The sequence below is a fragment of the Clarias gariepinus genome, chromosome 27, assembly GCF_024256425.1.
Source record: "Clarias gariepinus isolate MV-2021 ecotype Netherlands chromosome 27, CGAR_prim_01v2, whole genome shotgun sequence".
NCBI classification, from domain to species: domain Eukaryota; kingdom Metazoa; phylum Chordata; class Actinopteri; order Siluriformes; family Clariidae; genus Clarias; species Clarias gariepinus.
Window position 1 is genome coordinate 10,834,362 of NC_071126.1, and position 16,945 is coordinate 10,851,306.

The following is a 16,945-nucleotide window of genomic DNA, read 5'->3' on the forward strand; positions in this document are numbered from 1 at the left end:
ATATATGTGTAAAAAAAAAAATATTGCCCCAATAAAACCCAATAATTGCTTATGCCACCTTTGGCCTCAACAACTGCAAATTTGTAATAACTAACAATGAATCTTTTACATCTCCTTCAGGATTTTCTGGTAGAGAACAGAATTCATGGTTCCATTCGTTGGGGCAAGTCATCCAGTTTCTGGAGCTGCAATGCAGTCCCAGACCATCACATTACAACATCACCACCATGTTTAAACACGTTTGACTAACCCCATAATAATCTTTTTATGAAATGCTGTGATAGTTTTACACCAGATGTAACAGGTCACACACCTTCCAAACAGTCCACAGAATATTTGCCCAAAAGTCTTGGGGATAATCATGATATTTTTTAGCAAATGTGAGATGAGCCATTGTTTTCTATTTGGTTAGCAGTGGCTTTTACCCCATGGATGCCATTTTTGCATAGTCGCTTTCTTATGGTTAAATCATGAACACTGACATTAACTAAGGCAAGTAAGTACCGCAGTTCTTTAGATTTTGTTCTGGGATCTTCTATGAGCTCCTGGATGAGTCGTTAATGTGCTCTGGGAGTGATTTTGATTGGATGGCCACTTTTGGGAAGGTTCCGAACTGTTCCAAGTTTTCTCCATTCGTGGATAATGCCTCTCACTGTGGTTCACTGGAGTCCCAAAGCCTTAGAGTCCCAAACCCAATTAGAAATTGCTTTGTAAAACTTTTCAGACTGATGCATGTTAATTAGTTTATTTTTCATCTTTTAAATTTTTTATTTAAATGATTTGTTAATTCAAAAGGTCTGGCAGGCCTGGGTTGACAATTTTAATTTAACTACTTTTTTAAATCCAAGAAAGGGGGAGGGGGGGGTTAAAAGAAAACAAAAACCTTAGCAATTACAGTATAATGATTACATTTATTATAAAATTTTGTAATCAAACACCAAAACAAGTGTTTTTAAAAGAAAAATAAAACTTAGAAATGAACTTTGGATAAAAACAATCTAAATATCTGACCAAAAATCTTTTTCTACAATCAAGATCTAAAACAAATGTTTGGGGGAGCAAAGTTACAGAAGGAGCAGCTGGTGTCAATACCCCTCCCTCTTGAACACACACACACACACACACACACACACACACACACACAAAAAAAAAAAAAAAAAAAAAAACATACACACTACATATGGATGTGATGATCAGATGTCCAAATTATTTTGGACATATAAAAAAAGTACATTAGGCATGTGTTTTAACTTAATTGTATAGTGTGTGCTTTTCTATAGAATCATGTGGGACTCATGATTATTTGATGAATTACTCTGGGGTGTTTTGTTTACACTGTGTTTTTTTTTTTTCTTTGGGACTGTAGACTCCTTTCAGACTGATACTAAATTAGGCTTGCTTGTGAGCTGTGGGTTGAGAAATTCTAAGACTGCTTGTTCATGAGACAGAATGAGTTAAGAATATTTGAGCTGATTGATTGTTTTTGAATCACTGTTGTGCTGTTCTCACACAGACCTGAAATCTACAATGAAAGATTATTGGATTGCAGGCGCTCACTGCAACCGAGCACATCTACACTGCTTTATCCTGTTTCCAGGGTTTTAGAGGGCCTGTAGCCTATCTCAGAGACTTAGGGTGTCAGGCAGGGTACACCCTGGATAAGGTGCCAAGTGATTGTGCTAACCACTAAGCCACCGTGTCGCTTCATCCAGGTTTAGGTTAGTAGTATTGTGTTCTTTATCATAATACCTAAACGCATGTATTGCTATAAATATGTGCACATGGGCCATAATCAAAGTTTTTTTGCGCGCGAGCATAGTAGATAATAAGGTGGGGAAACAGCAGGGGGCGCACCTCACTAAAATTTCCCATATAATATAACCACGATTATTACCAATAAGGTGCCTCATAATTTGTTTTTATAGTTTTTTTTTTACACTCAACCACATGATGTCCTGCATTATCCTTATCCCTCTAATCTCTCTGCTCTGATTATTTGCATTAATCAAAATAAATAATGTATACATATATTTAAATTGCATTAATCAATGAATATTAAAATACTACAAACTATTTTTTAAGATGCAAAAATGTTCAGTGAAGCACGTTATTAAAATGTTTACCACACGATCCACTCAACAACGCACTGTTTTACAGGTTTTTCTACGGGAATTAAATGTATCGAAACATTATGGTGGTCGATTTCTTCATTTATTTGCCTGTTTAGTTTGATTGTTGCTTCTGCACTTCCATATTTTTAGGGATTGATCAAAACATAAACATAACCCCTACCATAACAAACATTAGGGCCCCTACCACAGGCCCTAATTTGTTCCCTTAATTATGTTTTTTCTTGAATTCTTAACCATTTCTTTATCTGCGTTTAATGAAAAAAATCAATAAATAATAAACCACGTGTACAACTATTTACACTATGCACGCATTGTTTCAATACAGCTAACACAAGCAATTTTATTTCTTATTCGAAAATATCGGTCAGTAAGGCAAATGGGCGGGCAAAGCATCAACCAATCAATCAGGCCATTAAGGTTCTCTGCCATGTGATTGGTCGCGCCCACTAAGCCGTCTTTGAACGGCACACTGTAATTGGACAGAGTTTGTTACTGGGTGGTAAAGGGAGCTCGCAATGTTGTGTAACTGCGTCCAGAGCGCACTTGCATAACTGAACTTGCATAACTGAAATTATTTTAGTGTTCTCTGAATTTCAGTGATTTTTCAACTATCCACTCACCATGCATGATTTAGTGTGGAATTTATACTAGTTTATTGTATAATTGATTAGAACATCGGTATTTCGTGCAAATTGCACAGCGTTTGTTTTTACAGTCTTTGTTCCTGGGGTCCTGCTAAGACCACAATTCTATTTCATTAAAGCAAACACTGAGAGTACTACGTAAACATGAAGGTTTATTTGAATCTTCAAATGGTCATTAAATAATATTCAAAGTACGATAATAGGTAGTATCACAGGTAAGAATACTGTCCATTTTACAGAAACTTAACATTCATTTATTTGTATATTGCCAATAAATGCACGTTTGAATACACATTACATTCATATAGATAGTTACATTTATGTACAAATATACAATGGCATAGAATAATGTAAAATGAATCAACAAAGACTTTGGCAAATGAAGTGCATACATTTTGGGAGACATAATTTATATATATATATATAAAAAAGACAAAAAGGTCCTTTTAAACAACAACAAATGATAGGAAAAGAAATTCAGTGCAACTGTCTGTTTTGTACATGGATATGTAGCAGCCTTGGTTTTCATGTTTCCCCTGTACAATGGTCAGTGGGAGGGAGATTGTCCTGAGGTGAAGGAATGGCCCTTATTTGGGCCTAGTTTGAGGCAGGTATGAGGACGCTGAGGGAGACAGAAGACTGTGATGCAGGGCGCGGAGTGGAGGCCGTTTTGTTCAGCTCACGTACATCGGTGGTCCACGTTGAAGAGCGCTTTGTGGTCATGTGACGGCGAGTGTGCTTGGTCAAGTGGTCACTTCTCATGAAACGGCGGTCACACACAGGACACGCAAATTTCTTCTCACCTGTGTGAGTGCGGCGGTGTCTGGATAGTTCATCTGAACGTGCAAATTTTTTGTCACAGCCATCCCAGTGACAACTGAACGGTTTTTCACCTGAGAAAAAAAACAGTCATGATCAGAACAAAACTTTCCTGAAAACATCAATTGTTATACTTATAGGATACACCTGTAAATTCTACTACATTTTCAAAATCTTATTTATTATAGTGTGTGAAAAAAAAGTGGAGAAAAAATATTTCCCACATTTTCCAATAAACTTTAAGTATGATTATAAAATATAAAAACAGTTAATTATAATAAAAAAAGGGGAAAATAGGAATAAAAAATTATTTACAGTGTTAACATTTTATGCTATTTCTAGGCAACACTGTATAATGGGCCATAGCTTAGCGGAAAAGGAAATTGTAATGACTTTATAATGACCTGTGTGGGTTCTCAGATGAGCTTTGAGGTGAGAACTCTTGAAGTAAGTCTTCTTACATCCTGGAAAACTGCAGACATAATTGCGCCTGCGAGAAAAATCTGTGTGCGTAGTAGCCCCGCTCTGGTTTGAGGGTATGTAGACTGGTGCAGGGGCCAGGGGGAGGAGCTTAGTGTTGCCAACGGTCACAACATTCGGTTGACATGGCGGAGCTGGAGACACTGAGGACTGAGGGACGACAAGCATCACTGTACCCTGAGCCACTGACGGACCCATTAGAAGAGGCTGTGAAAAAGAGGTGGACTGGGAAATGATGGGCTTCGAACCAGTGCTCTGCATTTGGACATGGGTCTGAACAAAGGCAGAGATGATTCCAGTCTGTCCATTCACAGGAAACACCTGACATAGAACTGGACTGGTCATGGGAGACTGAGGCAAGGATGAAGAGGCTTGTGATGCAGAAGTGGAAGGGCTTGCGGAGTTGGCTGAGGGGGCACTCTCCCCTTCTGAAGTAGAATTTGTAGCATTAACATACGTCTGTGTTTCAGACAGGAAGTTGATCTGGGCTGCTGAATCAGAGATGATTTCAGTCTTTTGGGCAAGGCTCTCTGATGAACCAGGACACTCTTGAACTGTGCTAATGTGATGATCCAGAGATGTGTCTGCAGTGTGTCGTATCACACTGGTGGCCCTACATTGTGTGCCAGGTTCAGAGGGCTGAGGTGGAATGGCGTTTGGTAGGAATGTGGTGATTCCAGCCTGAAGGCTGCTGTGGGGTTCTGCACTGCTGGCCAACACAGGGCACATTCTCGGCAGTGAGACACTAGGTTTTTGGCCTGAGCAGGCCAGAGGAGGCATAGTGCTGATCATGGCAGATGTGGTTGAGGTCTCAGCAGAGCTGGGGCTGTGTGGTGGGGTCATGCACTATTGAGATAAAAGAGAAGATTAGCATGTAAACTCAGTAATTCAGATATGAATATAACATAAAACAAAAAACAAACCTACATATTTTACTTACTAGTGAAGAGAGGGACACTAGGTCTTTTGGGGAGTCCAGGGTTTCGGGGTGTAGACTAAGCGAGTCACAGGAGTCTGAAGTTGGAGTAAGTGGGCGGGCTTTGAGTGACCTTTGACCCCAGGAGCTCATGCACACCAGAGCCTCAGCTGCCTCAAGGTCATGATACTCCAGAATCGAGCAGGATTTTCCATCACTATACCTGTTCCTCTCCATCATCACCTCACAGATTCCCACGTAGTTGCTCTGTGAATCATAATTTGAGCAAAGCCTGCTTATTATCGGAACAAATTAATGTTCCAAGTGCATCCAGTAGGCGGCTTAACTAAACCTTAAATCTAATTGTATTGTAGTGTTTCATTTGTTCAAACAAGGAATGCGTTTCAGTGACAACTGTACCGCTGCAGACTTAACAATGACATAATCAGTCTCAATTTCTGTATGCCAGTCAACTTGAACCCATTTAAGCTACTGCTTTGGTTAATCATACTATATCATATACCACTTTTTTATAGATAGATAGATAGATAGATAGATAGATAGATAGATAGACAGACAGAGGGGCCCCAGCCCATCCAACTCTAGGTCTGCTGGGAACCTCCCATAGCCCATAAATAGCATTAAGAGTGACGTGCGTATAACCAAAACTCTGGTTAGCGAGGGTGGACACCCACATGAGGAAGTAAAATTCAGACTAGTCCTCAGTTGTGTTTTCTAACAAAGCCTCCACCAAAGAACGGAGCTCTAATGCCATGTTAAAAACCACACAGATCAGCTGGGCGTGATGTTGTGAAACTACAACAGCCCTAACCCCCCCCCCCCCCCCTACAGTTTGTAGGCACAATTTGGTTATACAATAATAATGTGTTTTTATTAAACAACCACCTTCCCAATGGTTTTAAACAAGGATGTGAGATGGGCTGTGAGAATGTGCTGTTATGTCAAAGAGCACTGCGTCTCATCACCAAAGGGCATGATGCACAACACTGATTGCGGCAAACGCTTTCGTTTTACTGATAATGCATATATATAATATCTATATATATATATATATAATATCTATCTACATATATATATATAGATAAATAAATAAATAAAAAAACAATGCCACATAGAAATGCCACATAGAAATATGTACCAATTATAAGCACTTGTAAATAATCACTTAAACGTGGGTGAAACTGTTTTAATGATCAATCAATTCAAAACCAAAAGAAACAAGAAAAAAAACTTCAAACGTGGAACGGGTTTGTTACAAAGCATGCAACTTTGTCACAGTAAGGTGTTTTAACTTATTACTACTACTAGGACATTGCGCAAAACAAATAAAAGTGGCAAAGACGCAATAAACAAGACATCAACTTACCTGGTCTGAAGCAAAGGTCGGCATGCGGAGCGAAACAACGTGTAACCAGCAGCGCGGGGGAACAAAAAGCGCGACCCAGGCGTTGAGCAGACCCCGGGCTCATAAGTCTAACCACTTTTTACTGCAAGGTCCAACCTCAGCTGAGTGAATCAGGAACGGAGGAAGGGGAAAAAAGCAGAAACAAAATTCAGAACAGTCTGGCGGGTGGTAACATGTTACCAATCAAAAACAAAGGTGTAGCAGAAATCGACCAATAGACGCGAAGACAGCGCGTGATCAGGACGTGATCGAAAGCTGATTGGTGGAGAGAGGGTGCGTGGCTGTTGGGGGGCGTAACGCAGGAGTCAGCGGTGTCAGTGTAAACCCGGTGAACCCGGCGCTCGTGAACTGGGGGAAAGGTCGGAGCGGCGAGCGCGCGCAACAGCCAGATCCTCCGCACGCGTCTGGCTCAGTCTGAGGCCAAAACAAGAAGCAGGGAAACAAAACAGCATGTGGAAACATTTATAACGCAGGGTTTAACGAGTTTAATAAAGGCGGAATGACAACCAATTAAGTGAATGATTTATTTCATAATGTCGATTCATAAAAATTCTTATATAACAGAATGTATGTGTTTAAGACAACTAACAAACAATTAAGACAAAAGGTTTTTAGTAATGTATTTCTTCTGAAAAGTTATGCATTCGGTTTTATAAATGTCATTTTTTTTTTCTGCACCTTTACGACATTTGAAACCCTTTCCTGTACACCTCGGTTTTGTTGAACTCAAAGCCCTCTTTGGTCTCAGCTGCTGAACACAGCTTCTCCTTAAAAGACCCTTGAGTGGGCGTGCCTTGCAATAGTAGGCGGGACCTCTTTGTTGTAGATCTGTTTGCGCTCCAAACAGCCCTTTGTGTGTCTCTCGTTTCATAAAGTCGAACCTGAAGTATTACAGCGCGTTAAACTTCCCTGAGATCGGGGATCAACACCGAGATAGCCACTGACGTGTGTGGGTATGCATGTCGAGGGAAAAGCACTATTTTTATGACTCGTAAACCCTGAGAAAGTCTGTGATTTTGCCTGAGATGGGAGAAAGCAAGGTCTGCAAACAAAGAGCTGCTCAAGTCCCTCCCTCCGATGAGAGAGAGAGAGAGAGAGAGAGAAAAGGAAAGACTGATTATGAAAGTCTGGGATAATAAAACGTCGCAAATGTAATTATCTGTAAATTAATAGCGCTTTTTCATTTTGATTTAAAAACGATTAAAATGTTTTAGCAAGAAGAATAAAGCATTTTCAATAATTCACTAAGCAACCAATGAAAATAACGACAAATCATGTATTAATATACAGTATATGCATTAAAACAAAGGACCATGGAACTGAATAAGCCAGGTTAAACAATAATGTATGGTAGCTGAAAATACAAAATGTATAATAACCCCCCCCCCCAAAACAACAACAACAACAACAATGTATTCTACAAAAGAAAATGGTTAATAAGCACATTTTAAATCTGTATCCCAACCAGAAATGTCTTTTTATGCTTAAGTGACTCACTACCAGAGTCATAAGACAGACAGAAGTAAGAATAAGCATTTCTTTACAAAGGATGACAAAAATGTTGTCATAGGAACAAGGGCAAATAAGTGAAAACAGGCAGGGTGGTGTAATGGCCCCATATGAAGGCCAACTGCAATGCGCTACGATGACTTTTGCAGGAGCAGGGAACATACGAACAGCTTTAGCTCAAACCTGACAGTGGAGACTCCTTACATAAAAATCTATTACAGCAATATAAAATCCTGAGATTGAAATTTTACAGCGTAATAACCTCACCCATGCCTTCAAGCCAACAAAAGAAAAAAGCGAGTACCCCTACAGTTATGAGGTCCATGGTGAAACATAGCGATGGAACACAATTAAAAATATTATATACACCAGAACATACATACTGTATCCTTATAACCATCAGCCAAAATGGCCAAAACGGTTTCCCCTTTTCCCCATGTAATATTGCTTATCCCTGCCTTTGTTTTCCATTCGATTTTAAGGATCATTTTCAATTAATAAGGCACTGTATCATGGGTGTAATAAGATAAGTAAGAGGGCTGATTCAATTCTAGTCTATGAATAGACACAAGAGCTAAATTTTAAAATCTCAGTAGAACAAATCTATTAGACTGCTGCGTGTCTATGACAATCGTTGCATGAGCATTAAAGCAAATTTAAATTACAATTCTATTTTTTAAAATTGCATAAGCATGCAAACCATTCAGTGCTAAATAAACAAGGTGGTACTTGTTTTGAATATGACCCAAGCCTGAATGACCTACATTTTTACTACACGCAGTCTTGTTTTCATGACATATGTGCATGCAATGTTTATTTGCAGCTTAGTGATAGTAACAGGATCCCTGAAAGACAATTCAATACCATGCCAGAAACACCATCCATTATGACATCAGACCGTCATACTGATTGCCAGTTGGTTGAGTGCTGCCTTGGAAGTAAAACGTTAACCTTGATTCTACTGGAGCTTAAAAGATATGAACAAGTAGCAACTCAGATCATACTATACAAAGGGTGTAACACCAAGAGTGTTCATGCTTTAAGGCTATTCAGAAATGCCTGATGTAGAAATGTTTAAATGTCCTCAAACATTTCTTCAATTAATAAGCTTTTTATGGGTATACCTGAAGTAGATGGCATGGTTTGGTTTCAAATTACTGCACTATATCTGTACCCTAATGTGCCTCACATTTGCTTTGTTTTCAGTGGACAGTAATTCCTAAGCTGTGTATATATGGGAGAGTCCTCAGGCTGATTTTATGGATCCTGATGGCAAAGTCCAGCTGTTACCACAAATAGATAATATGGAACGTTGTAATCTCTGAGTGAATATCTCTAGAAACCTAAGGGTCATTTTCTTTTGTATTGCATAAAGTCCCAGAAATGTTGGCAACAGTAACCTGTGCTTTGTTCTACTGACCACCAAAACACAACCAATGGTTTTATTTATATTCCATTTATGTACCTACTAAAGAATTGCACAAGCAGGAAGTAATGCTCATGGGTGTGGATAAATCGCGACAACCTAAAATACAAAAACTTGAAAAAAAAATCAAATGACTGTTTGAAAATGAGTCCAATTTAAGTTTTAGTTTGTTAAGCAAATGGTGAATCAGACAAAAGAACAAAGTTCATCCAACCCTTCCTTGATGTTGGTCTTATCACACCATTGCACTGGAATTTGGGCTCAGTCTAACAAAACAGTTCTCAGTCTAACAAAAATTCTTTAATGCCAATGTTTAAGCATCAGTTAGATTTCTATTGTTGTTACATCTATGAATTTATATGCATTGGCATGATATATCATTCTTACAGGTAATGGGGCATGTACATGAAACAGATTAAAAAGTGAGTTTCACTTTCAGTAAAAACATACATATCGAGAGTGAGTCATCTTAAAAATGTCGTAAGTTGCTCTAGAAATTATAGATTGGAATTACTGTTAGGTAAGCAGTCAGTCAGAAAATTCCCCCAAATTTTGTAGAGGGAATATTTGAAGGAATTCTTGGGTGAGTGCTGGTGGAGCTGCAGGGGCGAGGCTCAGGGTTGGAGGAGGAAGAATGTGTTTATGTGTGTGAGAGAGTGCACGTGTGCGCGCGCACTAGAAAGAGAGAGGGCAGAGAGTGCAAGTTGGATGTGTGCCAACACATTGCCTATGTGCAGGGCTTGATAACAAATGTGTCATCTCTTTTTAGTTGTGGATGGAAAAGCGCAGTGGCAGCATGGGCGGGGTATCCGAGGAAGAAAAATGGTAACTCTAAGCCATGTGTTAAGAAAGGTGTGTTTTTTTTATGTAGGTCAACCAGAAACAGGGTTGGGCTTTCTTTAAAAAGCAATGATGTCACATGATTTTCAGGATATTTAGAATAAACTTACACTGCGAATAGCAAAAGGGACAATACAGGGAAATCTTTAAAACATTTCTTTTATAGTAAACATGTACAGTTTAACAAGCTGTCTGTGCAAGTTGATTTAGCTGAAGTGAGATCATGCCTATTCAGCGTTATTAACAAAGCTGAGTTGCGAAGAGTCTCTGAGGCCTAAGCAGAGGCCAATGAGTGCAGCGCAGAGCTAGCAGCCTGCTCCACACCCAACAAGCCACAAAGCCAGGAGAGAGGAAACTTTACAGAGCTCTGTTAACTCACTAGTGTCTAAATGTGAACCACAGCTCCAAAACGGGGACATGCACCGACTGACACTGACATGCAAAACACAATCTGCACAAATCTTTTATAGGTATTAAAAACTAAATAAAAACATGTATTGCTGCTAATTCAGTAACGTTACAATGAGCACTCATCAAATTAAAATATATATTTTGTTTAGAGTGTTCTGAACAAATTTGTTAATTTATTATATAAAACAGCCAACCATGGTTTATGAAAACGTGAATAGGCAAAGAATGATGTGGAATTTTGTGGTATGAGCAGTTCTGGTTTCACCAACCAACCCCCACTTCCTGCTGAAGTAGAGAAAAACAGTGAAGAAAAAAGAAAAAAATTAACATGATGACTAATAACACTTATGACACTCTATACAACTAATAAACCAATATTTAACTTAATGAATTACCTTAATGTTTAATTGATTAATGTTCAGGTAGTCAATCAAACTTTCAGAATAGGTTTCAGCTATTGAAAATAGGGGAAAAGTATACTTTTCTCAAAAGAGGTGAAGTCTTGATTTAAAATATTTAAGGAAGAAAGATTATGCTTTAAGAAATAGTTTTGTAACATGAATTGTTCTCTAAAGTGTGCCTTTATGATGAGTTTAAAAATACGATTCAGTTCACTTGCTGTGTCAGTCATTAAAAAGTCCCACATCGTCTGGGAGCCTTCATCCGGCATTGCACTGGGGGTCGGGTTCTTTCACCCCAAACTCACCTTGAGTGTTTGTTTCCAAACAGCTCTTTTATTTTCTCATCTGACCCAGTCTCACAGAACCCAGGTTTGCTTAAAGTTTGCTACCCTTTCATGAACTCCCACTGCTCAGGTTTGTATTTAGGCATGGTCTCTCCTGGCATGCCTTCCAAATAATTTGTTGGCATGGAGATGGTGTTTAATTGTAATTTGGAGACCCCATAATGCTGCTATATCTTCCACACGTTTATAAATAACTAAAAGAATGTGACCTCTGTGTCAGCTCTCAGGAAACAGGAAGCCATGGATACCCACTTGGAGTGCCTAAGCACTTATGTGAACAAGAATTAAAATAAAGGTGCAAATAATTGTGACCTTCCAAAAATGTAAGCTTTTACTAAAAAAGGATTTTCCTGAATAATTTCACTTCCGCTAAACTTTAAATAGGTTATATTTCCATATTAGGCTAAAGATAACTAATTACAATAACCTGTTTTTTATTATGTATTTATTCATCTTCAGTATGGTTGGCCATTATTCAGCAACTAATCATCTAAAATCACTGATTTTCTTTCTTCATTTTAAGCTATTTTATGTTCGTTTTTTTCCTCTATATCCCCCCCAGTTTGTTCATTAATTCCCACTCACCCACCGGCTCTTATCTTTTATATGATATCTACTAACCAGTGCTTCATATTTACATCTTTACTATGCCTTTTTGAACCTCTGTTCATACTGGGTAGTGTAATGCACTTGATAGAAAGCGCTATCTCTTTTCTTCTACATACATGGGCTCCATAGCATCCCACAGTTGGCTAGTGTCACTGTGATTGACACTGTAGAGAGTATTTTATCCTTTCCACACAATGATTAGGGCTAATTTTGCTTCCAATTGTTTCCCAGTTAAACGGCGTGCTGACTTAGTGGTTAACACTGTTCCCTTCCACCTCAGCCGGATTCGATTCTCACCTTTGTGTATGCATGGAGTTTGCATGTTCTCCCTGTACTTAGCAGGTTTCCTCTGGGTTCTCCGGTTTCCTCCAACAGTCCAAAGACATGTAGATTAGGCTAATTGATGTTCTCAAATTGCCTGTAGTGGGTGAATGAGTGTGTGAGCGTGTATGTGTGCCCTGCAATGGATTCGCACCCTGTTCAGGGTGTAACCCGACTTGTACCCTAAGACGATGAGTGAGTGAGTGAGTGAGTGAGTGAGTGAGTGCGTGCGTGTTTCTCAGTCATAGGTGGCTGTCGGATTATGGAATTTAATTCGAATTCTCCTGACAAATGGGGGTGACAGATGTTTTTCTGACAAGAGAAGCGGACACATGCAAATTGGCATTTAAATCGATGTTGTAAAGAGAAACATCTTATAGGATTTACCTTGTCATTTTTATTATTAGAAATACATTTAGTAGGAATTGCTGTTAAAACTAAACTAAACTATATGCACAGTAAGGACTCTGTTCTTTTGACTACACTGGGAGGGTGTAGGTTGTGTACATCACCTGCTGTGGCAAACAGGACTCCAGTCAATTAAGGTTAAAGAGTGTGCTGAGATCACGGTGGGGGAAGCTCTCCCTGCTCTCTAAAGACTGAATTTTTGATTCAGTGCCATCCGCCTTTAAAGCAGCAGGATGAAGCCACTGCTCTAAAATAGCTCTGCCTCCTGTCTGGGGGCAAGCGAGCCAACCACCAACCAGACTGCACAATTTCAAAGGAGCAGAACAATCTGACACATGTCAGAGGGTACGTTGTGTATGAAAGTCATGCCACGGAAGTTGAACCCACTCCAGGGAGAATCACAGAAGATGTGTTAGTGGGTTAGTTTGTGTTTTTGTGCTGTGTTGATGGGGGCAGGGCTGCTCAAGCAGGAAGCATGTGGATGGTGTTTACATGCACGAGCAGTCAGCTGGTGTGTGCAGGGAACAGCGCCAGAAAAACCCACCCACAGCAGCACAGAGGCTGCCTGTCCTCAAACACCCGCCCACCCCCTCCTTCCCTCACTCCTCATGCACCTCTTGTGGGCTCGTCCTTTTAGCTCTTTTAGCCGCAGCACAATCGGATCACTGTTCAGCTCTTCAGGACACGCTCTTCTGTCCCAATGCACCAGGAAACACACAAGAGCCTCAGATCATCAGTGACATTAACAATAATTAGGTCTTATTGAATAATTACACTCTTATTGACAATCTCTAAACAAATTATTGTTATTATCAATAAGTAAACACAAAAAAACAGAACATGAGTAATAGTAATCTTTATCGGTAAAAATTCTAATAAATAGACTCTGCTTTTGATTTTACAAATATGAACAAGAATTATTACAAAATTAATAAGGAAAGTAAAAATCTATTGATAATGAACACTAAATTTATAAATTATTTAGAAGCATTATCACAAAGCGATCTTTTAACCTTTTTATTTTTCTAAATATTTCTATAAGGCCACCATTAGTAGAACTTGGATAACATTCTGGAAATAGAGAAAAAAAAGACCTGCAGTGTAGCTCTCAAAGTGCTGTTATATCATCACCTACACCACAGGTGCAGTGAAAGTCTTAGTTCCAATACACTAATTGTTTAAATGTCGATAAAGGGAATGACATGTCCTAGACAATTTAGAGCTTAAGAACACATGAATTAAACATGTTAAATCTGTCATGGTAGATAAGTAATCATTGCAGTTCTGCAAAACAAGAATTGAATTGTCTTTTTTTTGTGGATCCATGCTGCTGTATTTTGTACAGGTTGTATTTATGGTTGTGTTTTTAAACTTCTGGAGCCACTGAGCAGAATATTACGATAAATATTACTGCTTGTAAAAATGCATAAATACACTTGTTTACATCATGATTGAAAATAACTGTGAATATATTATAATTATGAATATTGCTCAATAGTTTCTTTCAAGACAGAAACCAGTAAGTAAGCTTATCCAAATTACGTATTTAAACTTACACTTCAAAGATGATTGTGCCTTGGCAGTTTGCAAAATTGTAAATCAGTCTACACCTGCACATTAGGGCTGTGCCAACATCAACGACCTTAAATCCTGAACCTTAAGTCCAAACGTAAATCCAAATTTTCTCAATGACTTTCATACAGAGTTAAAATATTTATTTTTTGTTTATTTCCTTTTACTGCATTTAATTTTTCTGCTAAATAGTTTTATGATTGCCTGTCAAGTATCATTGTTCATGCACATTCATCCTCCTTTAAAACATTTTCACCAATTAAATGTTTTATTGTAACTAAAAGTCTCATCACTGTACTGTGCTTAAAGTCTTCTGTAAATGTCAGTCAGCTTTACACCGTCATTCATGAGAAATTTCACTACAAGTCCCTAGTTCAACCTTGAACGCCTCTCGTACATTATGTTTGAAACATTAAGCATGAAATAATTGTCTTTAGTTATTATATACCAGTTTTTTATAAACCAAGAATGATTAAAAGTGCATTAAGGAAATGTAATAATTCAACAGGAAGACAACATAAGGAACATTAAATTAAATAACAAGAAGAGAAAGAAAGTAATGAGATTCAAAATGTTGGGACTTAAGAAATCTATTGTAAAACCATATCTGAAAGTTTAGTGTAAAAAAGTCCAGTGCATTTTCCCATAATGTCTTTCAACACGTTAATGTATATCTCAAACCATCTATATCAAATTGGGTCCAGGTCCGATTGTTGAAATGGAAAGCAAAATCCAACATGATCATAAGTGTCAGCTTTATTATTGAGTTTTTATAATTATCAGGTTTAGGTTAATGTTCTGGTCAAGTGACATAAATGGATTTAATTCTAACCTCATAACTTAAAAATAAGAAGTCAGCAAAATAATGTAATTTGGGCTAAAATGTCCTGTCAAAAAATCTCTATGACTCCAATGAATGCTATTTCAATAATGACCCTGATGTTTAAAATAGTAATACATTTAACTAAGGGGTCAGTACATTTATGTTAAGTGGTCCATGGCTGCAACAAATCTGGCCTAGAAGATGCAGAATGTGTGTAGGTATAGATTTAGTGAGTAGATGAATATTACACCTTACACAGAGTGACTTTGTGGAACCAACTGGCTTTGAGATAATTCTAGAGTCAAGAAATGGCAAAGAAATACTAGATGCTGTGAAGCATGACATAAGGGGGAAGTTCAAAGAGTACAGAGTGGTTGGTAGGAAAAGTGCAAATCCGAAAGTTAGAAACAACGCTTAACCTCTTAAACTTTTACAACAAAAAAGGGAACTTTGACCTGAATATGTTCTTTTATTTTAAATCAGTTAAGATTTATTAGTACAAAATCTTTTGAGTAGTCTACGAGCACAAAGACACACACACACATTTTTTAAAATGCCAATAAGACTTCACTGCACGTCTTTGGACTATGGGCAATAACTGGAGTACCTGGGAAAAAAAAACTACTAATCATGGTGAGAACACACAAACTCCCTTCACTGACAATGGAAGTGGGATTTTAAACTCCCAACCTGGAGGTGTGAGGCAACAGTACTAACCATTAAGCCATAGAGACGCCCTACTAGTGGGATATGGAACTAATATCTATTAGAAGGGAATTGATAGCTGTCCTGATAGTATTCAACACCGGTGTGAAGGGAAGCATAGCAAGTATGATGTCACTGTTGCAGATATTTGATGAGGAAATAATTAAGCTTAAGTACAGAAACACACCTGATATTGCACTGCATGCATGGATTTTGATCTCACGATACCTTAGTGCAACTGGGATCTTCCAACACTACAGTCTCATTTATCCTTTAGGTCAGGGTTCTCATCTCCAGTACCAGGGACACACTGCCCTGCACAGGTTCGATTTTCCTCCTCTAACACACTTGATATACAGCACAAAGTCTTTGATCATTAGCTAATGAGTGGGATCAGGTGTTTTGGAAGAGGGAAAAAGTGAAACTGAGCAGGGTATGAATGTAGTTAAGATTAGATCCTAACACTTCATTTTGTTTTAGGGCATGTGATTCTTAGCAGGCAAAGAGCACAAAACCTGTCAAAAGGAATTTTGAATGGAAGTCTAAAGACGATTTATAAAGTAATTATAATAAATTCTGACAAACATGTAAAGGAATTTCATTTGTAACGTCAAATGTATTTTTGTAAATGTACTTAAAATTATTATTATTATTTTAAGGAAATAGAGTTTAATTTTATTGTACTGATGTGAGTATTTGGATCTGATGGTACATGAATACAAAAAAAGTAAAAAAAAAAAAAAAAAGTAATGTAACTGGACATTATGCACTGTGTTAAGAAAAGATGGATAAATTAAATAAAAAAATAGATAAAACTACACTAAGTTCGTCTTTCATCAGACGTCTTCTCATGTCTGTTTTGTCATAGAAAAATGTTAGTTGTTGCTATAGCCATTGTTACATAGTTACGAGCAGTCATTTAAATGTTGGAATTCTGATTAAAAGGTTATGAGTATAAATCCCACCACCACACAGACACTGCTGGACCCTTGAGCAAGTCCCTTAGACCAAAACTCCTCAGTTGTATAAAATAAGACATATCATTCACTTATGATAATAGTGTCTACCAAGTGCCATAAATGTGTAGTGAAAACTCACTGATGGAATTCAGTAGTCGCTTTATTTTTAACAGTTGAATGTAAGCAGTGGAATATTGCTT

At 38.1% G+C, this 16,945-nt stretch overlaps 1 protein-coding gene across 2 annotated transcripts; it reads right to left on the reverse strand.

Moving 5' to 3' along the window:
* Positions 1-2,915: 2,915 nt before the first annotated feature.
* Positions 2,916-7,156, reverse strand: klf11a (Kruppel-like factor 11a). Of its 2 annotated transcripts, XM_053489512.1 has the most exons (5): positions 7,096-7,156; positions 6,379-6,831; positions 5,016-5,258; positions 4,000-4,921; positions 2,916-3,669 (listed from the first exon to the last, which is right to left on the reverse strand). In XM_053489512.1, exons 2-5 carry the CDS (start codon positions 6,400-6,402, stop codon positions 3,374-3,376), a joined length of 1,485 nt encoding a protein of 494 aa, XP_053345487.1. In that variant the 5' UTR covers positions 6,403-6,831; positions 7,096-7,156; the 3' UTR covers positions 2,916-3,373. The 2 variants fall into 2 exon arrangements, with proteins under 2 accessions (XP_053345487.1, XP_053345486.1); XM_053489511.1 differs by lacking the exon at positions 7,096-7,156 and having other exon boundaries at positions 6,379-6,835.
* Between the last annotated feature and the right edge of the window lie 9,789 nt (positions 7,157-16,945).

Coding starts and splice junctions, on each gene's coding strand:
- klf11a (XM_053489512.1), bottom strand. CDS start 6,402: ATGCCGACCTTTGCTTCAGACCAG. Junction 5,259..6,378: donor CGACCTTTGCTTCAGACCAG/GTAAGTTGATGT, acceptor TATGATTCACAG/AGCAACTACGTGGGAATCTG. Junction 4,922..5,015: donor TAGTGTCCCTCTCTTCACTA/GTAAGTAAAATA, acceptor TTATCTCAATAG/TGCATGACCCCACCACACAG.